Source organism: Manihot esculenta, chromosome 1 (assembly GCF_001659605.2).
Source record: "Manihot esculenta cultivar AM560-2 chromosome 1, M.esculenta_v8, whole genome shotgun sequence".
Lineage (NCBI taxonomy): Eukaryota > Viridiplantae > Streptophyta > Magnoliopsida > Malpighiales > Euphorbiaceae > Manihot > Manihot esculenta.
The window spans coordinates 37,902,086-37,927,450 of NC_035161.2; the positions used below are offsets into that span (position 1 = coordinate 37,902,086).

Consider the following 25,365-nt stretch of genomic DNA (forward strand, 5'->3'; position numbering starts at 1 on the left):
TAGACATATTTTATTTAGTGGTTTTTTAAATGTAAATACCATTGGGTGAATTACTTTCTATTGGCATTACAAGCACATCACATTATGGCATAGTAATATTTCAAAGTTTAATGAATCTTTCACTGATTAAATGGAATGGTTAATAGATTATTTATGGTTAAATTTTTTATAATTTATTAATGGAATAACTCTTTTAATATAAATAGCTTTTCGGTCTGGGTATAAATGTTTTATTTAAACATCTTGTTCAAACTATTAAATCTATGTTTTTAATTTCTTAATGTGGATATTGACAAAATTTGATTGAAACTTTAGAATGGCTTTATAAGTGTATGTCTTTGGTTAATTTGATTCGATGGAAAAATAAATCAGTATTTTTTTTCATTGTACGAGCAAAATTGGTTGGATTAACTCGCTTTTTTCCTTAGCTTATATGTACACTTATGCCGCAGAACTTGGGTGTTTATGGGCACAATATTTTCAAAGATACAGCTTATCTCGAAGATCCGCAACCGATAAAGGTGCCAATGGGCTTGGCATTGTTCATTCATAAGGTGTTGTTGTTCTTTCTTGTTGTTGTCATAATCATCACTCACATGTGAATTCTCGGAAACCCTATCCTTAGTTTCCTTGTAAATTTATTACTATGTAGATGAAACTGAAAACTCAAATAATACATTTAGAAGGCAGGAGTCCCATTTGAAGGAAAAATGAATACTAATTGATGATAATGAAAGCGATTGTTTCATTTTGTTTGTTGAAAGCGACGCATCAGGTAGAATAGCAAATGTACAAAACAATTATATCTCATCATAAGAAACATGATAATTGATTATATTTTGTTCACATCTTCATGGGGCATTAACTTTTTTTGGTTCCATACAGTTTAATGATTGATTTCAAAGTGAGAAAAAAAAATCCTAAATATATTTTACAATATGGGATGTAAAGAAAATTTTGAAAGTAACTATGACATGAATATTTATAATTAAATAATTTGATAATTTTACTTTTTAGAAATATATAATTAGCGTTACAGGACCACATTGGAGCTGACATGAGAAATTCATTTTATGAGAAGAAATCAAGAAATTAGATGGAGAGTCTCGTGAAGAGAGTATGCTATTTTGAAGGAACAATCATAAGAAATTCTTTTGGTTTATTTACTGTTTTGACGTTGATCTTTCATCAAAGCACCTCTGTTTTTTCTGTCAGTAGCTAAAATAATGCTATGTCCTTCTCCTTTTATTTCATCTAAAGCATCAACTTCTGAAAAGAAAACTGAATTCTCCTTACATGTATATATACAAAACAAGATTGGTAATAGAATCTATTTTCTGGAATTTTCATGTGTTTCTTGGATTGTAATAACCTGAATGGAATTAGCTAAGCACAGTTCACTATTATCAAGGAAAGTTTCTAATTAATAAAATAAATTGAAATAAAATAAAATTGGTGGTTAGGGCTTTAGGAACATTAAAAACATCAGAATCAGATGCATGGGCAGCATGTGATTGTTGGTGTGGGGGTTCCATGGTTGGTTGGACGATCATTGTTGCGTGCATGGGCTGGCCTGACCCTGATCTTTCTTCAAATCTCTCGACGTGCTTCAAAAGAAACCCTAATCCAGAGAATTTTACCATTTCCAGACATAATTTACCCAATCAGATTTGTTTCTTTTGTGGTTCTTTCTTTATGTGGATTTTTTTTCTTTCAGCTGGGTTTGTTAGTTCTTAGCCTTTGTTTGGTTTGAAGTCTGCTTGGTTTGGACTCGTATCTTGCTGATCCCTTTCGTTGTACTTCTCCCTCTTTTTTATAATATTCCGCCATTATTTGAAACTTGCTTACATTTCTAAGAGCAAAAATCAAGTTTCAAATTCTTAGGATTATGAATGTAAGTATTTGAGCTTTTAAGGGAAAGAAAGTAAACCGATGTGAGTTTATGAAAATTGAGAAAACTCGAAAACATGTTGAATTTGCACAAAACGACAAAGAAGCCATCGTATTTGTGTATTGTAGTTATTTCGAACCTTAGCAGTTTAGCACGTGCATCTTTCTCCAAACAAAAACTCAAGAATTTTTACTTTGTAACGCGCTCTTATCAGAGTGAATGTTAGATAATCACGACGTTTTTAAAAGAAACACGGCCCATTACCCATTAGATGAGTATGTGGAGAACAAACTTTGAAATAGAGAATGAAGCTTATAGGGAGTAATTTTTACATATATTCTGGTATAAACTCAGCAAATCAAAAGCAATATATTAATTAAAACTATGGTGGCTCCTACAATTAAATCTAACATAATAAAATTTATTTATAAAATTATAATATATGTCAATATGATGATAAACTTTATTTATAAAATTATATTAGTGGCTTTCAATTGATTGGATATTTACACAGCAAATAATAGTTTTTCAGAAATCATCATCACATGGACCTTTCTTGTTCCTCTTTTTCTTTTAATCCTTTCTTTTCTTTGTGAGAGTACCCAACTAAATGCTCCTCCAAACCTCCTCTTTCTTTTCTTTTATTCACTTTGATTCCTGCAATCTTTCCTTTCCTTTCCCCTAGGTGAAAACTAGAAGGGAAATTCACAATAATAATGGCAGGCACACTGGGGAGAAATCTTCACCTCTGCTTCACCAAGATCAAGAGTCCGCTCGAGCCCCAATCTCCCCCTACTCTTCTATCTCCACACCATCATAGCCATCCACTAATCCTGAAAAATTATAACTCTCTCTTTGACTCCTACACTTTTGACTCTGCTTCCAAATCTCCAACACACTCCTCATCTTCCTCCTCCTCCTCATCCTGTTCCTCCTCGGAACCTGACTTCGCCACCGTATTCGCCTCCCAACGTTTCTTCTTCTCCTCCCCAGGCCGCTCCAACTCCATCATTGAATCTACACCCTCCAGTACTGCTACTCCTACGGATTCTTCCGACTCTCTGGTAGGTTCTATGAATGATAAATCCGACGGCCGGTCGTCTTTAGAATCGAGGAACTCTGCTGCCACCGTTAAAGACAGCGTAGCGGTACCCACTTACTCGCCAGACCCGTATTTGGACTTCCGGCGATCCATGCAGGAGATGGTGGAGGCGCGCGACTTGGTAGACGTGAAGGCCAATTGTGACTACTTGCATGAGCTTCTGTCGTGCTATCTAGAGCTGAATCCAAAGAGTACCCACAAGTTCATTGTTCGAGCTTTTGCGGACCTCCTAGTCAGTCTCTTGGCATCTCAGCCGAAGGTTTCGGCGGAGGGAGGGTAATCTGGAAGCCGGGTTATGAGATTTAGCAGCAATACATGTAACATGTACCGTGGGTTGTCGGATAATAATGATTGGGTAATCTTTTTTACATTTGATTTAGCACTGTTTTTATGTGGAGAGGAACTAAAGTTAGGCCCTATCTTTTGTCTTCTATCTAACACCTTATCCTTTGCGGTTTTCTCTACGCCCTTTGCTTTTCGTCCTTGTACGTTCTAAGTTGCTTCCAGTTTTCTTTTCCAAGAAAATTGCTCACCGAAGAAGGTCTTCAACTTTTCAAAAAGAAATTAAAATTTTACACATCTTTCTTGAGTTTTCAGTTTTCGCTTCATTTTCCTATAGTTTCCATGTCTCGAATGTGTGTATATGTTCGTGAACTTACTTCCCAATCAGCTGACCAGAAGAGGACAATTAAGAATGATAATTAACCTTAAACGAAAAAGACATCGATTCCTACACAAGCAAATTAAGGTGAAGCCAAAGTCTGCATAATAAAAATGCAAAAGAGTTTACTGTTTTATCCTAGTTTTGATCGGGAATAATCGGAGGAAAAGACAAAATAATGGATAAACAAGTGGCCAAATTTGAATCAATAAAAAAGTAGACAGGAGTAGGGAATCTTGGATTTGTCCTTAGTTTTTGGTCCTCAAAAGTTATTTTAAGGGACAAGGGTATAAGCCAGAAAAGATTCAGTAAAGATGCCAATGCTGAATGTTTGATGATAACAGTTGTTTAAGTTGTGCATAAATATGATTTATATATGGTTCAACTTGAGAAGTGCCTAGCAAAATCAATATATATGTTGATCCATATAATACAGAGCAGTTGCAGAGCATGTGTGTGCGCATGTGGTTGTGTCTCCAATTAATGGCTGGCCCATTGCACTGGCTTATCAAAGATCGATGATTCAATTTGTGGGGTCTTACAGCCACATCCTAGGCCTAGTTTGTTATCAGTGTTTCTTTCCCTTTCTTGTAGGTCATAAATTCTCCTTTTCTTATGTAGAAACTCATCACATTTTTCCCAGATTTTTTTTTATTTATTTTCAAAAAAAGATTAATAAATTAACTTTTTTAATAGATGACACAGCTACCTAATTTACTTCAACTTTGGAGTGTTTCCTGTAATCTAACTCTAGACGATTAGACCAGCATGATTTTAGGGTCACCTGGGAGAGGAGGAAAGCGGGAAGGGAAAGAGACGATGGAAGAAAAGAGACTGAGGGGCCCACTTAGCCTTTCACTGCCTACCTCTCCTCTCCATTTGAAGGTCTCTTCCAGATCAACCATTGAAGTTATCTTCCCGATTTGGCCAACTTACTTTGTTCTAGAGGAGCTTATCCAGAGTGACACCTCCATTCTCATTACTCGTTCCTAGCAGCAGTATTAGGATTATTGTTTGAGATTCCTGTTTGCTTCTGATTCCATGATGAAAGATTTATTGACATGATTTATTTTATAAAAAAATTATTTTATAAAAAATAAATTTTAATTAAATCCTTACCAATTCATGCATAATTTTATTTCAGTTAAAAATTATTTTTTAATTTAAAAATAAATAAATTATTCCATTTCAAACAATAAAAATAATATAAAAAATTTAAATTTAATTGAATTTTTATAAACTTTTTTATTTCAAGCAAGGGATAGGGTTACTGTTTTAATTAAAAATAATTTAATGTATTGGGTATTAATAATTTTTGTTTCAATTCAAATTATGTTTATTGATGTAAAATGTAATGAGAAATAAGAACTCCAATTTTAGCTTTATACTAAATGATTTTGTTCCTGAGTTTCTGAAATTAATTGCTGTTTGATTCTTATAAGGGAAAAAAATCGATAAGTTGGCAGCAAGTTATTTTAATTTATGTCATCCAAACAAAGTGCAAAAAAACCCATCTATCAAGGATATCGAATTTGAAGGAAAATCTCTATTCATACCTAGTCAAAGGACCCATTCTTCATATTTGCGCCTCATAGAATGCACCATCCCGTTTCACGAGTAATAACTAGAATGGAGGTCTTACAGACCCTTCCAAGTTTTTTGCTGTGTTATCTGTTCGCCAAGGGCCTTTTGCGCTTTTCCTTCTAATGAATTTATCTCTCTTCGGAGAGGGAAAAAAAAAATTACCCGAATGGAAGCCATTAACCTTTGGGCCTTCTATGGCTTCAGGTCAAAACAGTCCGAACCTCACGATCGGTAGCCTGGGAATATAAAGACAGCAAAAGATCCGACTGGCACACTAAGTTTATCTTAAGACCTTTCGCTGCGCAATCTGTTATTTCCAAAGACGATAGATCACGCCTGGAACAGACATGGTACTGAAATTGATTAGTGAACAACAGATTGCAGTAACCACTCGATGCTTCGAAACACCCCAAATATCACACAAGGAATAAGTGCGCTCCAATGCATCCGGAAAAGAGAAATGGTACTGAAATTGATCGTCAAGGTAAATCGTATAGAAATAGGCCACAACGGTCATTGCTCATCAATATGAATCCCCTTTCATGTCGCCAGTTATCCAGCGGGTTGCTTTTACAACACTGATTACATCTAAGGATCTTTCTCTAGCATCAGAAATCAAAATGTCTCGTACCAAAAAAAAAAAAAAATTTCAAGGCATGTCAAAGCAATACTTTTTTAATAGAGAATATTAAGTAGGCACTTTAAGCAAATAAGAACTAAAACCAACTAAGCAAAAGCAACAAATATGCGCAGTACAAAATGTCAAATTTCACTGAAATAAACATTCTAAGACATTCCAAGTTCTTTCAGAAATCCAAAATTCTTAGAACAGCAGAGTATCAAGAAAGCCAAGGGAGAAATAAAAACAAAAAGAACCAAATTATCGCTTCTTGGAGACACCAACAGTCTTCCCCCTGCGGCCAGTGGTCTTGGTGTGCTGCCCACGCACTCGAAGGCCCCAATAGTGACGAAGACCACGGTGGTTTCTGCAACAAAGAATCAGACAGTTGTAAAGTAAACAAGAAATGCAATGCAGAAATAGGCAGAGTGAGCACTTCCCCTCAACAGAAAAATACTATATAATGAGAACTGAGAAAAACCTGATCTTCTTCAACCGCTCAAGATCATCCCTCAGCTTCATGTCCAATGCATTAGATACAACCTGAGAGTACTTCCCATCCTTGTAATCCTTCTGTCTATTTAAGAACCAATCTGGAATCTTGAATTGGCGGGGATTGGCAACTATCACCATAAGTTTGTCAAGCTCTTCAGCTGATAGTTCACCAGCTCTACAAACAGTACCAAATTCAAACCATAAAGTATTAGAAAAAAAAAATAACTAAGGCACTAGGAGAGGTGAGGCATCCTTGCCCAGCCCAGCCCAGCTGACATGCGCCTAGACCACAGGATGTGGCACCCAGCTCTGCAAGTCATTGAGGTGAGAGGCTATGCATATTTAAAATAATAGGTTAAATATTTTTTCCTTTTTTGGAAGAGATTTAAAATAACCTTGTCTTTCCTCTCCATTTCAACAGCAACCACTATCCTTCTTCCCCTCTATCTCTCCTAACCACATGTATGCCTCTCCTTTTCCTCCCTTCTCCTTCTTCCTCTCCCTCCACACCCCCCACCTTCTTTCTTCCCTTACAAAAAGGCAGGGTTTTTTTTATTTCTTCATAATGTCAGAACTTTTTCGTTTATTTCTATTTTGATATTATATTTAGTTTACGTATTAGACAAAAAAAAAAGTATAATAGATTAAAATAAAATAGAATAAACCAACATAAAATTATAGACAAATTCTATTAAATAACAAAAATATCTATTTTATCTAAGGCCTTAGATAAAAATATTAGTTCTTATTTAAAAATAGCAAATTAATATTTTTAATTCACATAAATCAAGCAAGTGCAAGCTAGATGATATCTGAAGAACAACAAGAAGTTTGAGAATGATAACTTTTTATGTTAAAAGTATCAAATATATATACAAGCTACAGCACCTCACTCCAAAACAGCCATAGCCTCTATCGCCTTAATGAGGCTGATAACATACAACTGGAACAATAGGAAACACTAATGGAAGGAAAGCATGTGAACCAAACAACAGAGACTTCATATATAAATCCCTGCCTGGTTGAGATTCCAATGGAAACCCAAAATACAGAAATACATCATAACCAAAGATGGCGAAAATTATCAAAGTTTTATTACTGTAATAAATATAATTAAAGCCAGGTGGTCGCGACCAGTCTACTCTACAGTCATTGAACTCTCTCAAATGGTGTCACCAACTAAAATTGACGTGATAATAAAGTTGAATCATAATCCATATTACTTAGCTTACATGTTCTTACTACCATACAGACCAGAGGTGAAAAACCTAACAAGCATAATTCTCAGCAGAATCATGCCTAATATATCCTCACGGAGCAACAAGAAATCTATAGAAAGTTCAACTCATATTTCCAATGCCAGAAACGACAGCTAAAAGGAATCCAGTTGGCTCATAATCAAATACTCCAGAAATAAAATAAAGAGCATATAATTACAGAATATAACAGAGACATTTGCGTCATGAATGAAAGGAAACACTGCTATTAGGAAAGTGAAATAGGGAAAAGACCTCTTGTTCATGTCGACATCGGCTTTCTTGCAGACGATGTTGGCAAAACGGCGGCCGATACCTTTGATGGAGGTTAGGGCAAACATAATCTTCTGTTTCCCATCAACATTCGTGTTGAGAACACGAAGAATGTGTTGGAAATCTTCATTTGCGACCAGCGACTACAAAGTTTCACAATAATGAAAAGGCATCGTTAAATCTATATACATTCATGTTTTCCGGGTATATGCACAAACAGAGGTTTCATCACTCACCATGGTAGTGTCCTAGAGGAGGAGAAGCTCTCTTCGTTGTGCGGCGGTGTATCAGTTGAGAGCTAGTTAAGTACGAAAACCCTAGATGCACAACGAAAAGGCATGTGAGCTGTTTATATAGCGTGTCATTAATTGCTATTGCCACGAACAGTTTTATTTCTTGCACTGCACATATACTTTATATAATACATAAAAAAATTAATCTTTTTTTTTTTAAAACAAAAAAAAAAAGCTAACAAACGACTTTGAAAATAATTTTCTCTAAAAATTTGATCGTTTATTTTTATTATAAAGAATAAAAATAATTATAATAAATAAAGTAAATAATTCTTTATGTTAAATAAACTTAAAGTAAGTATTTTTTTTTTTTGTAAGAGACTATATTTTTTTTTGTAAGAGACTATAAGTATAATTGATTAAACCTTAAAAATACCAAATTCAACTCTCAAAATTTCCATCTTTTTATATATGAAAAAATCAAAAACCTAAATCACAAATACAATATTTTTCAGAAAAAATATGTCGAAAGAATACTGTCGTTGCTATCCTTCTAATTTATACTTTTCTCAAGTGATATTAGTATCATAATACTGCAAATTCGTAAAGCATTTGAAATTACTCTTTAGAATATATATATATATATATATATATATATACCTCATACATAAAAAGAAATATACTTTAAAAATACTGGAATTCTTTCCCAACAATTATTACATCTTATTTATTCTTCTCACTAGTGAATTAAAACACTTCCATCATTTCTTATATTATGGTTTAAAAGTCAAATTCTTAAATCGCGTACATTTAGATATTATTTTTTAAAATTGTACTAAATAAACTTACAAGAAAAATTATTATGTACATTAAAAGGTTATGATAGATTTCAAAAATCTGTTATAGCTAACAATACATTATTTTTCCCAATGTCATCAAAAGAGAAAACTAGAAAAACCCAGCTACATATTGTTTGTCCCTCATTTTAGAAATCTACAAGCCTGAGCATCTCCAATCTACCATACATTAACTTGGAAAAGAAATTGCTATTTTCACAATTCAGCAATGCTTTGTTCCATTTACAATAAGCATAAGGGAGGTCCCAAATGCACAACCCTCTGACTGCATCTAGTTCTGGTATCATGCTAAACTAGGCAGCTATTGACTAATTCTGATCTTTGACACTGTACATACCAAAAGGGGAACACAACTAAAAAAAAAAAAAAGAAAATCCTAAATTCCGATATTAGATTTACCGAAATGACAATTTTGTTGACCAAAACTTGCCGAGGCTATCACCATCAAAACGGCACGCTGGCAATGGCATCCCAAGACGTTGACATTAACCAGCCAACCTCTGCTTGATGTAAGGTCCGGAAAATATACCGATAGGCTGCTGTCAAAATAACGACTGATTCCTACAGCAAAAAAGAATCAAGTGGAAATCAATTGGCCTGGTTTGATAGCATTATCACATCAGGGGCACTACATGAATTAACCCCACCAGAGGCACAGTGAAGGGCAACGCCAGAAGCAGAGCTTGAACTACACATGGATTCAGAGTTGCTTTGTGTCACACTGGCACGATCAAGCTCAGAACCAGAACCTGGGGGCTTTAACAGTTTGTTATTCACATGAGCCTTACCAGAAATTAAAACCCCATCAAGAGAAATGGCATCACTTTGAGTTATGGCAGACATATCTTTCAGGCCATAAACACCATCTCCACAAGAACTTGATGCAACCTCTCGAGACATGCAAATTGCATTATTCATGCACCCATGCGAATTAGGTTTCACAATGACATCAGAGGCCATCACATTATCCATAGCAACAATTTCTGTTTCTTGCCCATCAGGCCCATTCCTTTGACATGAATTAAAGTTTTGTTCAACAGGCAATGCAGGAAAAAACACATTTAATGCATCTTGTGCTCTTGGGCAAGCTTCTGAGGATGTTGACTTGACACCATCACGAGAAATAACACCAGTATCAGACTCATGGAGGACAGCATTCTCATCTGAAACATTTACTCCATACTCAGTAGCCAAGTCTTGGGATTGAGAACTAATGATTTGAGCAGTCATATGCATGGAATCCTCTCCAACAGAATCAGGATTATGTTCAACATTGCTAACGTCTATTTTCACTTCACAAGAAACATTTTCAGCACCACCACTTGAAGCACGTGGAAATTCTCCCAAGTGACTAGCAGCTTCAGATCCAATAAGAGATTCCGCAGAAAACTGAATTCCCACCTCTGATGCATTGTTCAATTGTACATGCAATTCTTGTAATGCATTGTCAGTGGGTGGAATGATGGAAGCTGACAGAGAATTCTGTTGTCCAGTAACCTTTGCCACTTGTTCATAAGCATCACATAGAGAATCAGGACAGCTTCCAATATTTTCATTTATCCCATCCAGATTATGAGAAACCGTACCAGATTGATCATGGCACGTTATTTTATTCCTCTCCTGAATTATGAGGTCCGATGCCTCATTCAAGCAGCCATCAGGAAGTCCAACAGATTCAGCTGCTGCAGGTTCACCAATTACATTAGTCTCACTGGAACTTTTCAAATCAAATCCAGCTGAATCACTCCCATTAGAATTATTTATCATCTCACCTTCACTTTCTTTACAAACTTTGCACAGAGAATCAAGAGGGTTCATAATATTTTTGCTTTCTCCATCCAGAATATCTGAAGTCACTCTTTGCTGAACCTGGAATTTTATATTGTTCACCCCCTGAATTGAGATAGAAGTATCGTTCAAGCAGCCATCAAGAAATACTGAATCATGTTCAAATGCAGCACGATCACCAATCATGTTACTGTCATAATTAGAACCTTTCAAATCAAATCCAGTTGAAGATCTCCCATCAGAATTGCTTATCATCTTATTGCCCATTTGTTCATCGGTGTTGTGTGAAGAATCATGGGGTTTTACATTACTTTCATTTCTTTTATCTGGATTACCAGATGTCGAACCTGACTCATGGCATTTTGTTGGATTAGCACTCTGAGTGGTAACATCAGATGTATCATTCAAACAGCCATCAGGAAGAAGTGAAACAGATTCCACAAGAGCAGATTCACCTATTATGTTACTGGAATGAGGTAAATTATTCTCACTACAATCTTCCAAATCAAATCCACCTGGATATCTCTCATCAGAATTGTTTACCATCTCATTTCCACATTGTTTGTCATTGGCAGCATCATGGGATTTCACAATATTTCCAATTCTTCCATCGAGATTATCAGAATTAACACCTAATTCACGGCATTCTGTAGTACTAGCACTCTGGATTGCAACTTCAGATGTATCATTCAAGCAACCATCCATAAGAAGTGAAATAGGTTCAATTGCAGCAAGTTCATTTATCATACTGCATGAATGAGGAATACCAGTCTCAATAGAACCTTTAAAATCAAATTCTGCAGAAGATCTTCCAACAAAATTATTTGTCATTTCTTCCGTGGTATGAACTTTCCCAGATTCAGTGGACTCCAACCCTACAATAATGCACATGGTGTAAAACAGTAATCAGTAAGATAAAAGTCAAAACTGTTCAACTATGACATCTGAGTGATCATTGATTAAAATAGCAATACCTTCTATTGGATTCATATTTTCTCCAGGAAACTGGTGCTTTAGCAATGGTTTCTGTAACATATCAACACCAGGGAATACCAACATATTCATGTTCCTCAGTATTTTCTTGCTCATCCCTTCAAGGGGCTTGAAGCCAAACACTGAAGTCCATGTTTCCCTTAGCTCAGAAACAGCAGGTATGACCAATTTCTCAATGTTTAAAGAACACAGGGCCTGATAATAAGAGATGTGGAGAAGGAAATAAATAAATAAAAAGGAATTTAAGATAAGCAGAGGATTGCAAGATGCCTTTCAATGGAGTAGTGAAATTCAAAACCAGCCAGTTGAAAACAATAAAATATCCCTTCATGGACAATCATTTTGAAATGGACATAAATTCAGATAAAAACAGAACATGATCTAATTTTATAATTAGATCAGTGTCACCAGCATGCGAATAGATACATCTAGGGAAACTACCAATTCACAAATTATAATTTTTAGGTGCAACTATTTCACAAAGATTGTGGTTTGTGGATAAGAAATTCCAAAGAACCATTAGAAGGAAGGACCTATCAGGAAAGCAGGCAATTTTCAGTTGTCATCAACTGTAGTATATAACTTTTGCTAATTCTGTTAATTTTTCACTTGAAATTTAAATCATGTCCTTTGGCTTCACCTGTTCCAGCGATGCTTTATGAATTATTCCAGCAAAAACGTGGAAAACATCAGTCCAAATGATAAATTATTACAATCTCACATTCTAATCATGTGAGGTAAACAAGTTCACTACGGAGATATTCACAAAATGCCCAACTGTAAGTCTGTAATTCAAACAAATTACAGCCCAACTCCTTTTCTCTAGCATTTTAGTTAGTCTCTTTGCATCTAGATAGAGAGTGAGTGAGTGAGTGTGTTGGGGGGGGGTTGGTGGGAATTCATCACTTCTCAGATAAGTGGGGGCAGGAAAAACAGTTCTGAGAAGTATTAAAAGATGCATCCCAATGAAGTCAGGGAAAACAATGGAATGCAGAATGACCAGAACTTCAGGCAGACGAAAAGGCAGATAAGCACAGAGGGTATTTTATATCAAACCTACCATTTCAATTGCACTTAGAAGCCGGCGGCACATTCCTTGGCGCCTGTACATGTAGCGGGTCCCAATGAATGGCATCTCAGCTAGATGATTCCCATGAATCCTATTCCACCAGGTATTAATCATGTTAGAGTCGATATTTATTTTCTCATAACATGCCTATGTATGTATGCATGCATGTGATGCCAAAGGGCCATATTATAGCAAAGCAAGAAATAAATGGAAGAGGGTGTGAATGCAAATGCAACACAATCAATGAAATTAATCATATTACCAACTTAAAGTGCAACAGAGCAGGATAACATAGACATGCAACACACACACTCTCCTAAACAAAAAAACTGCAAGCAAATACTATGAGATGCTGTGACATAAAGAGAGAAGACTGCAAGAATTTCACTACATTCAAAAGACCCACATACCAACATGGTCAGTCACACATACCAACATGGTCAGTCACTGAACATTGTGGAAGAAATAACAAGGCAACAACCAAATAAGAGGGACTAGTTAGAAGTACAATTTCAAAAATGGAAAAATTGCCCATTTAATTTTGTTAAAATATAAAACATTTCTATAATATTATGTGTTTCACTCGACAAGGAACTAAAATTCAAGTGTTTAGTCTCAGTAAAGAGTGCTCAACTAATTCTTACGAGGAATTGTTATATCATTAATAAAACTGATCCATAGGAAAATAATTCCTTTAAAATGAATATACCTTGTAGCACAAATGGCATCTTAAAATGTGGTCCAATTTGGGATTTTAATCTCTCATATTACAACACATCCATGCATTTATCCAATTGTTTGTAGACACTAGACAGGGACAATGAGATGTACAATTTTAAGTGTTAAGTTACAGGATATTGTTCTTGCTAGGAATTATTCCTGACAATACTCATCCTTTCCGAATGTGGTCTGAGTCCAATTTTCTGAATGTGGTCTAACCATCTATAAATTGTCACAAAATGACACATGAAGTGAAACAATACCTAATTGATGCGGCAGCAATTATTTCATCCCCCCTCTCTAGGATTGCAGTGAAGAAACCACTATAGTTCAATCGGTTAAAGTTGGACCTGAGACAGAAATTAGAAATTCAATAATCAATGGTTGTATAAATATCCAAAAATCCTATAAATAACAGAGTCAAGAGGAGAGATTATTATTGTACATCGAGAAACAAGTTTCACGTGTGAAACAAAGTACTTCAGTTATTCATACTTTACCATTGCTTCAGTCGGTTACAATTTGACTAGCTATACGTAAGCTATTACTAGCTATAGAAAAGCAAAGAAATCCAAATCTGACTATATGGACATAGTACAACAGATTGTGATGCTACTTCATGGCCAGGCACAAGAAGTGGTTAGAGATCCTTTACCAGTATATTAACTGCATCCTGCATCTACTATAGCTTAAATGATGAAATGGGGCATTTTTATTTTATACAAAGATCGCAAGCACTGAGATTTCCTTTTCTTCTTCTATTTCATTGAATAACATTCGAATCTAGGGATTCCTGAGCACACATACATTTATTTTTCTCCAATTTGTTCTAATATTCTTTAAAGATAGTAACTAATCACTTCTGAATTCCTTACATACAGCCACAAAAGATGCAGAGTTCAGGCATGCTTACCCAAAATTATAGACAATATTGTGAATCAGATTAACCCCACTTCTGTGGTCAACCATGGGCAAAAAACACTCATCCATTATATGCAAAGCAACAGCCAACTTTGAATTACATTCAACTTTCTGAGGCATTCCACTGAGTGAAACATCAGGCCCAACATCAAATCGACGAAGAAAAGTCCATGAGAAACCTTCATCCAGGTCATGTTTTACCCCAAACAGCATGTGCAATCTCTTGTACAACTGGCAGAACAAGAACATAAATTCAAAATTTTCCTAGAAGCAATATCCTATGTACATAACCAAATTATAACAATAAAAAAAATCCATATTAATGACTCCAAACAAAAGATATAGATAGGCCACTGCTAACAAAAATATTTTATCAACGTGTGCAAAGCAAATAAGACGAGTTCAAGCAACTTAATTGATTACATGAAATGAAAAAAACTCTTCTACCTCATATCTCATAGCAATAACATTTGAAATTCCGTGAATAACATGTAAAGCCTTCAAAAAATACAAGAGTTCTAAAGAATAACTTGTTACATAACAGAACTGTAATTCCCTTTGAAACAGAGAAATAGGGAGAGAAAGAAATAGAAAGGGAGAAGTAATAGAGAGAATTAGAGAAGGGAGAGCAGAAATGGGGAGAAAGAGTTTATCTTGATTACTAATGATCTTAGAGTAAGTTCCTATTTATACTATTTTGGGTCTCATAACTACTTTCTACAATTACAATTGACTGAAAAGACTAATCTACTATTTCTTTATTCCTTAGTCATAACATAACTATTTTTTACTCTATCAAAAGAAACCTTGCAAAAGAATCAAGCAGCAGATGGCTGTCAAGAATTCAGGCATATGCTGTAGGAATGAAACTTTTTTGGCTGCTGAAGCATACCATATAAATGCTTCAGCTGTTAAAAGCTTAAAACTCACTGCTAGGAACCATTGTAATATGCCTTATCAAATACGTTACATTTAACATTACCTTTTTAGAATTTACAAATACAATTTGTCGTACACACAGAAATAAAAATTCATTACTTTTTAAAGAATTTGTGTGTATTAAAAAACTTAATATAAAAACTAGAAACACTTGCATGTTTATTTTAATCCCACATTTTATATAGGTTAATATATAGTAGTATTGTAGTAGAAACATGGTCATTTCAGATCAAACTCAACACCCTTACTTCGAGGTGGCAACAGCTGACCAACTGACCATACCTCTTGGCATGTCTTTCCACAAAAGGACGAACTATCAGGATCATCACTCATTGTGTCCTTCACCTGGGCACAAGATCGGTGATCTGCAGAAAAGGAAATCTCATAATACATTTTCATTTTAATGACATTAGTCACAGCAAATTCTAGTAGTAAAAAGTAACATTCGAATGTGCTTCAAAACTTTTTGAAGAAAGGGTCAATACATTTCTCCTCGCAGAAACAACATGTAAGCAATGCAAGTAATGGAGAAGCATTATCATCATCTCTCTGGAGCATATTCCCACAGGCCATCCCACAAAATTTGCACAAACAAAACATGCAGTGCCAGAGCCCTGAAGGGAACTTCTGTCAAAATAAGAAAAAGAAAAGGTTATTGATGGTAATCACTATCAGGTTATAAAAACTTAATCCCTTCTACCAGTCTCAACCCCCACCCCTCTGTTTCCTTCTACTCAACAGTTCTGTGAGAAACAACTATTAAAGGGACAGCAAAAGATGCTTACTTTTATCCCCAGGCAACTTTGGTGGAACGTTGATGGGCAACCATCACAACAAATAAGGTCCCCACCATCTCCACAAATCCCACATGTATCATCATTAGGATCTTCACCATCAATATCAACAAAATGGAACCCTTTACGCGAAGACTCATCTTGTTTATTCCATGAATCTAGCTGGCAATGGAAGAGTGAAGCCCCAGTCTCTAGATATATATTTTTGAATGGCTGACAGGATTTACCACCTGCATGAGCCTCAAATTCTGCAATTGTAAATGTTTTACTACAGCAGTCACACTGAATGCCATCTGTTGTAATCCTACCCCTCAACACAGCCCGTGTTTTCCTACGTTTCAAGTAATGGACCTTCTCATCTAGTTGCACAGTGCCCAGACCAATCATCCAGGCAAGTACAGTTTGCTTCCCATCATACAGCACATAACCATCAGTTTCAGATTGTATGCGGTCCTGAGAATTTCGGACCATTAGAGCACATCGCTTTCTACAATGTGCTTCAAGTTGCTTATGATCCCTGACAGATACTGCTGCTCCCTGGGCTGTTGTACAGGTTGAATCGTTCTCTCTGCGATGCATGGTTTTCAGTTTTGTTCTCCTCTTCAACTTCTTAAAGTTGACACCAGGTACAGCACCCAGTTTTCTTTTGTGCAGTTTCCACTTTTTCCTTTCAGTAACTAGCTCAGTTGTTTTCACACCCTTCTCTTGGTTCCATTTCTTTTTCTTTTTATTTTTGTCTGACCTTTCCTTCGTCATTACTTTAGTTAGAATGCTAAGTTCCTCTTCTGGTAATGGAGTAAATTTGAAACCAGGCTTAGAAGTATTTGAATTTCCTTCACTATCTTCATATTGCTTCTTAAGCACACGATATGCCAAGGTGACTGACCAGTGAGTCCTTCCTTCAGGATTGACATACACTGCATCCTTGTATTCTCTACCATTTCTTGGCCTATATTGAATTTCCCAACCAGCACCCAGAAGTAATTCCACAATTTTATCTCTCACTGTCTGTCTTTGTAGTCTCCTGCGACTCATTTTCTCTGCCTTTTTTTTAGTTTTCCCTTCTTTATCATCATCACTGCAGTTTATCTCCTTAGCTGGTAGTAATTCGTAGTTGTCCCGAACCTTGGGAGGCCTCCCACGCTTACGCTTTAAGTTTTTTTTCCTTGCTTCATTATTCAGCTGATTACTCTCTCTGCCAGCAGATTTATTAACCTCTTCCTCTTCCAATGCAGCCCTTCTCTTGTCAGACAAATCACTTCCCTGAGCCTTGGGTGGTCTCCCACGTCTAGGCTTTAAATTTTCAATCTCTTTATTCTTCTTCTGACACCCTGCTTGACTAGCAGATAAACCAATCATTTCCTTTTCCATGCCACCCCACTTCTCAGACTCATAATTCTCCAGTACCTTGGGAGGCCGCCCACGCTTGCGCTTCAATTTTTTTACACTCGCTCGACCAGCAGATTGTTCAATAGCTTCCTTTGCAACATCACCCCATTTTTGCTGAAACTTACTCTTCAAAGACTTGGGAGGCCTCCCACGTGTGTATACTATTTTTTTCCTCATCATATTACCTGACAGATAAGTGTCCCGTATGTCAAAATGAACAGTGTCTTCTTTTTGCACCTTTACACCATTATCCTCAAAAACATCTCTCCTGGTCAGGTTCCCAACAAAACCATCATTACTTTGTCCCCCTTCAGCTTTCTTCCCACCACCAGATTTCACAGTACACCCAGACCGCAGAATCCTACCAACAACCTGCAATTTACCATCCACAGCATCATCCTTCACCTTCAGTTTTTTGACACTATCATCTTCACACTCTCCCTCATAATTTATTCTATTTCTTTTCCTCCTATCATCAGTAACATCCTCATCAGTATCACTCCAAGCACCACAATCCCCACACGTTGACCCATCAATCTGATTCATCTCTGCTTCTTCTTTTGGGGCAGAAACCAATTTGTTCTCTTCAGTCAAAGAACCAATCAGTTTTGGGGATTTACCATCACTCGAATTAAAGCCCTTTTCTTCAGTACTGTCGACATCCATCTTAACTGTCGCTTGGCACGGCGATGACTCACTGTCGTCGGTTTTCGCCAACAATTTAACGCTTGATCGCAAGCCCTCTCTCATCTCTATCAAAATCCCTAATTTTAAAAAGAAAAAAAAGCCAGCATTTTGGTTTCAATGCAACTTCACTAAAATCAAATGTTTAAATATCCTTCATTAAACTTGCTCACTGATTATAGTGACAAGAATCTTCGAGCTGGATCTGACTAGCGTTTTCAAACAAAGCCCCGCACCAAAATCAAGAAACATAAAAAAAAAAATCAGAATAAAAATTGTCCAAACAGAGTCCTAATAAAATCGGAAGTAACTAGGAAATAGAGGAAAAAAAAAAGAAAATGGAAAATGCAATACCAGCGCAGTGGACAGAAGAAAATCTTTATGATTCTATGACGTCGTACGAGTATATCCAAGGGTTCAACGTACGGCCATGGCGTCTGGTACAAAATACTGGAGCCCCAGAAAAGGGAAAGGGAAGGGTTTAGTAGGAGAAGTGAAGAGAAAGGCGAGAAAGGGATTTTTAAGGTTTTGGGTTGCTTTAAGGCTTTGGCTTTTATAATATTACAATTACGTCTATATCGGCTGGTCTTCACTTGTGTCAATATTAGTAGGTGTTGTAGTGTGGGCGGGATTGTCATTTTCTTTGGACTATGATTTTCGATTTCCCTCCATTTGTAGATTCCCAACACCCAAAAAATTTTTTTATATAGAGTGCATTAATTTAATATATTTAACTTTTTAAAAGAATTAAACTTAACGGACATAATTTATTTTGAATTATATTCATAAAATTTATTAATTTAAATGATTTTTTATAATATTTAATTTACCTTAAATTATAAAATCTTAAATCAAAATCCAGTAAAAATAAATTAATAATAATCATGTATGCAATATAATGTAAGTAAAAGATTTTAATAATACAGTCAAATTAATATTTACGTTAAACTAATTACTTACTAAAAATTAACTTTAGTCTAATAATATTAAATAATATTGTAGTTTTTTTTTATAAATTATTAATTAAAATATATGCTACTAAACGAATTTATATTTTATTCAAATAATAATAATAATAATAATAGGTTTGAATTTATATTAATTTTTAATCAAATTTAAAATAAATTTAAATATTATTAATATAAATTAAATTCAAAATTCGTAATATTTTAATTTTTCCATGTATTACATCCCTCTTATTCACCTTATTTCATTCTTTCTTATTTTTTTTACAATATCAATTATTTATAAAATCATTTATAATTTTAATGTTATTAACTATAAAATACATTTAAAAATATTATAATATTGCTGAAAATCCCTCTTTCTTCTAAGATTATAATATTTTTTTGGAATTTATTCCTGAAAAAACTGACATATAATGATTTGATACAGAGAAAGACTCCGACATTTTGATAATTGTTGCAATTTTTGTGGAAAAAGAGAAACTTTGCTATATTTGTTCTTTGATTACCCATGGGCAATGGTTGGTTGGATTCATTATCCTTTGCACTTTCGATCCCCCTTTGACTGATACTTTGACGATTGACACATGGAATGAATTAGAGATATCATTGATCCAATAACTCGATGGTTGACGTTACACTTAGAACAGCTGAAGCAGAATCATGAGTTATAGTTATAAAATAGAACTATATATAATAAAAAAATAAAATTATAATATCTTTACATTCAAATCTTCATCGATACGATCAAGTATTTATATAAAATTACTAATAAGATCATATATTAATTTCTTATTTTAATTAAATAAATACAATAATATTAATTTATTATAAAAACATATAAAATACAATGATTTATCATGCCTATATAGAATTTTTTTATCATATTTTAATGAATAGTATAACTATTTTATTATTATTTATATTATATTTAATTTATTATTATTCTTGTAAATTTAAATAATTTATTAATGTAAAAAAATTAATTTAAATTATTATACTTAATAAATTTTAAAATGATAATATAGTCTAAATAAAAGATAAAATCAAAATAATTAGCTATCGTGGTAGAGTTTATCTAAAATGCAGCTATTAAATTTCATATCAACCGAAATTAACTTTTGAAATATTTATAAAATATTACAGTTTAACAGTTTGAATTTAACAATTAAATCAAACACCTTTTAATTTCTAACCGTTGGGACTTCTCTTTTTATATTTAACAATCATATGATTTTATATATATAAAAACTAAAATCTATAAAATTAGTTTAATTTAAACTTATCTAATAATTAAAAACATAAATTTAATTTAAATCTTTATACTCTAATCCCTCAGTTATACAACTATGTATTATTATTTATTTTCATTTATTTTTTAATTATAAAGCTAAAACACATTACTTTTCTTATCAAGTGATCGTATCCCTTGAGAAAAAAAAACAAAGTGATTGTATCCCAAACCCTTCCTAAACCGAATTAAATAGTAAAATTTTTTGTTCTTTATACGGTAGAAAATTAAATACTTTTAAAACTCCTTAAAAAAATATTTTTAAAATAAAGAAAGTGGACCGATAATGTTTCCTTTTCCGCTCAAATTTCAGTAACTGTTTTATCCAATGGTCGCTCATTGATACGCGTAGGATTCCTATTCCTGATATAATTCCAAATCATCTCGTTTGCCATTCAAATTCCGGTAACTGTCTTTTCCGTAATGGTCGATTTATTGATCCATGTAGAATTTCGGTTCCTATTGTAATTCCACGTGAGTTGATTCCAAGTTGAGTTGAGAGACGCTGCTTTCCCTAATCGGCTATTCTCCGATGACGGGCAGGCCAGCATTCACGATAGAAATTCTCGATAGGCGGTATCGTCCCGAACGACAAACAGATCGTTTTACGCCTGAATACGACACATTCTCCGACTATCAACGCCACCGGGACCGACAAAATCCATCCTACCGCAGATACTATGAGCTTCACCAAGGAATCGATCGTGGACACTACCGTTCAAGCTCGCGTGGGTATTCAAGTCATGGAAGAAGTACAAGCCCTAAACCCAGGAAAAACCGAGATTCTTTGCCAAAAAGGTTCGGCAGGGGGGTTGCCTACATCGATCGTGGCGGCTTTCATAATGGAAGCAATTCGGAATTGGAATCTGATGAGGATTTGAAGGGATTGAAAATTGAAGAGCAGAGGAGATTGAAGAGGCAGAACATGAGGAAGAGCATCCCGCAATATTGTATTTGGGATCATACACCTAGTCCTCCCAGGGATGAGTATAAAGAAAAAGATTTGGAAGACAAAGCGGATGAGATTTCAGAGAAGCATGGAGAAGTCGAACAGAAGAGTGATTTCAGGGAGAAAGAGAAAAGAAAAGAGCGCAACGAAAAGAGTGCGTCGGAGCCTGAGAAATCTGGGAGCAGTGATTCAGAGAGCGAGTCTAAATCTGAATTGGATGATTCACGGTCAAGGAAGAGGAGGAGTTCCAGTTCCAAGTGTAGAAATAAAAAATCAGATGGTACCGGGGCTGAGAAGAAGAGTTTGAGTTATAAGCGTAGGGGCAGGAAATCATCTGTAAATGTAGATAGCGAATCAGGCGAGGATGTGTGGGAAAAAAAGAATGAAACTGAATCGCATTGTGGAGAGGATCGAAGACGCAGAAAGAAGTCAGGGAAAAGTAGCAGCAGTAGGCGAAGGAAGTGCAGCAAAATAAGTCGCAGGAGAAGTCGGAAGAGGAAGAGTAGGTACAGTGATTCAGACGCTGGTGAGAGTGAAGGATCTGAATGCGAATCTAAGAAGCCGAGACGTAGTTCAGGGGCTAAACGCAGAAATAAAAAGAGGTCTAAATCGGAGAGTGCCAGTCCATACTCGGACAAAAGTTTAGGTTCTGAAAACAGTGCTGAGGCACTCAAACGTAAAGAAAGCAGTGAAGCGCTGAAGAAACCTGCTTTGGATGACGAACCCACGGTTGGGCCAATACCCCTGCCTAGAGCCCAGGGGCATATTAGTTATGGCGGTGCATTAAGGCCAGGTGAAGGTGATGCCATTGCACAGTATGTGCAGCAAGGAAAGCGTATTCCACGTAGAGGTGAAGTGGGTATTTCTGCTGAAGAAATTCAAAATTTTGAGGCTCTTGGGTATGTGATGAGTGGCTGTAGGCACCAGAGGATGAATGCCATTCGGATTAGGAAAGAAAACCAAGTTTATAGCGCTGAGGACAAGCGAGCTTTGGCCATGTTCAACTATGAAGAGAAGGCAAAACGGGACCACAAGGTTATGGCTGATTTGCTGAGGTATGTGCAGCGCCATATTGGGCAGGATTTTGACACTCCTCATGATCCCTTTGCAGCAAAAGCAGATGCTTAATAGTGAGGTGCGCTCGTCCATAATTGTTCTAGGATTTGTTTTGGGCATAGGTAGGGCAAGTGATAAGTGTGAAATCTTCGCTTAATCAGCCCATAACAAAGGGCTCTGACTTCTCAATTCGCACATTATATGAGAGGATCTTCATCCTGTGTTTTCCTTATATCTTGATGTTTTTCATAGGGTATTGAACTCTTTTTTTTGTTACTCATTTTAATCTTTCTTGTTGCTCATTTTAATCCTTTTTGTTGGTTTCATCAGTTTATTTACATGATGACGTTTGCTGCTTTTGCAATGACATTTGTTTTGGGAACCATAGAAATGGGTCCGTGATGAAGAAAAAAGAACATGTAGATTTAGGATCAGTTATTTTTTATTATTTTTGGATAAAATTATTAGCAATTAAAACTTTTATATGTATGCATGTATTTATTTTTTTCATAAAATTATGTATGATTTTATTTTTAATAAAAAATTTAAAGTTAAATAATAACGAAATTTCAAATAATTAAATTAAAAAAAATCAATTGAATTTAATTTTTAGGGAAAATTTTAATTTCATATATGATTATAAGAGCCTTGTTTTCAATAATTTTTGGAAACGAAAACGATAACTAGACTAATTGTGAATGTCCACAAGCAATGGTTTACTTTTTGTATTGGTATTTTCACTTGCAGATGAACAACCCATCAGTACAAAAGTATCAATTAAAAATAAATTATAAAAGTCCATGAATATTTCATACTTATATTCTAAATTTAAAATTTAATTTTTTATATTCGCTATTAGTGTCAATTAATTTTGACCAAATTTTTGTTGTCCACGTATTATAATTAAAAAATCTAAATGTTAATGTTAATTTATATTTCAAAATATTTTTTTCAATATTTATGTTAATTTATATTTTAAAATATTAAAATTTAAAATAATAAGGAAAAATAAATATTAAAATTTTGGATAACAAAAATAAATATTTTTTATTAAATATAGATAAGTATATTACAAATTGTAATATAATTCTTAAAATTTTGATTAATTAATAAAATAGTCTTTGAAATACATAATTTTATTTTAATAATATCATTTTTTATTTATTTCATTATTATTTTTTATTTTCATTTTTATATACATATTATAAATCAATAAAAATTTAAAATATAAAAAAAATTCATAAACTAAAATATGTAATATTTTATTTTATTTAGTAATATTAATTATATAAAATATATTTTTTATATATTAAAAATATACATATAATTTATAATATCAAACATAATAATCTAATGAAATATTTTAATATATATATATATAATATTTTATATAATAAAATTTTATTTATATAAATATTTATTTAATATAATATATTTAATATTAATTACGAGATCCAGATAATAGGGTTTACGGTGGCTGTGTAAGTTTGGCCAGAGAGGAAGGTATTCCTCTACTTTTATTCTTTCTCTTTTGTCTACTAGTAACGCCTAACGGCCTTTTTGCTACAGTGTCATATGCATCTGTCATGCAGGTCCATACATACGGGAGCGTCAGACGCCCTCTCCACGCCAGATGACCATTTAATTCATTCTGGCGCGCGTGGGTAGGGTTGCGAGGTGACTAAGTCTGCTGTCCTTCCTCATGTCACGTCACCGGACTGAGCTTTTTCTGATGGACCTGGGCTTGTGAGTGACCCGGTCCGCTCTGTGAGTCTGGATCAGGGCTGAAGATATCAGACCGGTCAGCCAGGGAAGTTTCATGGGTTTTGGGTTAGTGCTGCTTTCATGGGTCCAACTTCATTCTAGGACGCGTGAAGCCCGGCGATCATCAGTTACCCCTTTACCTCCTCAGTAGTTATTACATGAGTGATGAGGGGTAAATATTTAGACCCTCATAATGACTGCGCGGCCCGAGAATGACTCTTCACAAAATGTCTTTTCTTTGCCTTTGCTATCTTTAAATTCAAATTCTCAAATCTCTGCCAAACCCTTCTTCTCTTTCTACTCTCTGTACCGTCTTCCTGTCAAAATCGTCTTCAAGGTACGTTTCTCAAATTGCAATGGACAGTCCCAGGCTTCCTGATGTCCTGAAACAGGAATCTAATGTCACCCCTTCTTCTCTGTCAACTTTCTTTTCTCGCGAATACTTGAACACCTCTTTTATCGCATTAGGGCTCCTCACCGTAATGAGAGAATCGTCATTCTGAATCCTCCTCCCTCTGGTCTTATCGATCCCCAGAGGGATCTCAGTCTGGTCTTCTTTGTCAAGCAACGCGAGTGTGGCTTGACTTTTCCATTCTTCCCATTTTTCATCGAGATCTTTCGCTATTTCAAGATTATCCCTCGTATACTTGCCCCCAACTCCATCATTTTTATGTGTTCCTTCGAGTCAGTGAGTCTCGGTTGGGGTTTCAACCCTACGACTGCCTTGTTTTCTACCTTCTTCCGTCTAGTCCGGACTAACCAGGGTTTTTATTATTTTGCCCCTCGAGGGAGGCTGTCCATCTTTTCTAGGCACAAAAATTCCATCAAGGGTTGGGTTGAGGGGTTCGCCGTTGTGGAGCTGAAAGAGGGCCTTGGGGTGTCGTGGCAAGTCGACCTCCCTTAGAGGGATGTACCTCCAGGCTGCAACGACCTTCCCCAACTGACCTTCTCTGAGCAGATTAGCATTCTCAGACTAACTTCTGTTAAGCGAAAGTATGACGTCAAGAAGTGCATGTTTGTATCTAGTTTTCAGGACTGCCAGGAAGCTGGTACTTGTTAGATGAGGTCCTAC

The 25,365-nt window shown here is 35.1% G+C and overlaps 4 protein-coding genes across 7 annotated transcripts; 2 read left to right on the forward strand and 2 right to left on the reverse strand.

Moving 5' to 3' along the window:
* Positions 1-2,363: 2,363 nt before the first annotated feature.
* LOC110620866 (transcription repressor OFP16) lies at positions 2,364-3,426 on the forward strand. Its single transcript, XM_021764804.2, has one exon. The coding sequence runs from the start codon at positions 2,608-2,610 to the stop codon at positions 3,271-3,273; it is 666 nt and encodes a 221-aa protein (XP_021620496.1). The 5' UTR covers positions 2,364-2,607; the 3' UTR covers positions 3,274-3,426.
* A 2,558-nt stretch (positions 3,427-5,984) lies between these two features.
* On the reverse strand, positions 5,985-8,266 carry LOC110613104 (40S ribosomal protein S18). The gene is made up of 4 exons (XM_021754057.2): positions 8,118-8,266; positions 7,864-8,024; positions 6,339-6,527; positions 5,985-6,224 (listed from the first exon to the last, which is right to left on the reverse strand). Exons 1-4 carry the CDS (start codon positions 8,118-8,120, stop codon positions 6,119-6,121), a joined length of 459 nt encoding a protein of 152 aa, XP_021609749.1. The 5' UTR covers positions 8,121-8,266; the 3' UTR covers positions 5,985-6,118.
* An 879-nt stretch (positions 8,267-9,145) lies between these two features.
* Positions 9,146-18,820, reverse strand: LOC110611711. Of its 4 annotated transcripts, XM_021752120.2 has the most exons (10): positions 18,623-18,819; positions 18,442-18,477; positions 16,187-18,348; positions 15,887-16,028; positions 15,684-15,766; positions 14,455-14,693; positions 13,805-13,891; positions 12,813-12,912; positions 11,734-11,947; positions 9,146-11,634 (listed from the first exon to the last, which is right to left on the reverse strand). In XM_021752120.2, the coding sequence occupies exons 3-10, from the start codon at positions 18,332-18,334 to the stop codon at positions 9,560-9,562; spliced, it is 5,088 nt and encodes a 1,695-aa protein (XP_021607812.1). In that variant the 5' UTR covers positions 18,335-18,348; positions 18,442-18,477; positions 18,623-18,819; the 3' UTR covers positions 9,146-9,559. The 4 variants fall into 4 exon arrangements, with proteins under 4 accessions (XP_021607812.1, XP_021607822.1, XP_021607804.1 ...); XM_021752130.2 differs by having other exon boundaries at positions 15,887-16,025; positions 16,187-18,477; positions 18,623-18,820; XM_021752112.2 differs by having other exon boundaries at positions 16,187-18,473.
* A 2,015-nt stretch (positions 18,821-20,835) lies between these two features.
* Positions 20,836-22,868, forward strand: LOC110623561 (NF-kappa-B-activating protein). The gene has a single exon (XM_021768552.2). It carries the CDS (start codon positions 21,057-21,059, stop codon positions 22,599-22,601), a length of 1,545 nt encoding a protein of 514 aa, XP_021624244.1. The 5' UTR covers positions 20,836-21,056; the 3' UTR covers positions 22,602-22,868.
* Positions 22,869-25,365: the final 2,497 nt, after the last annotated feature.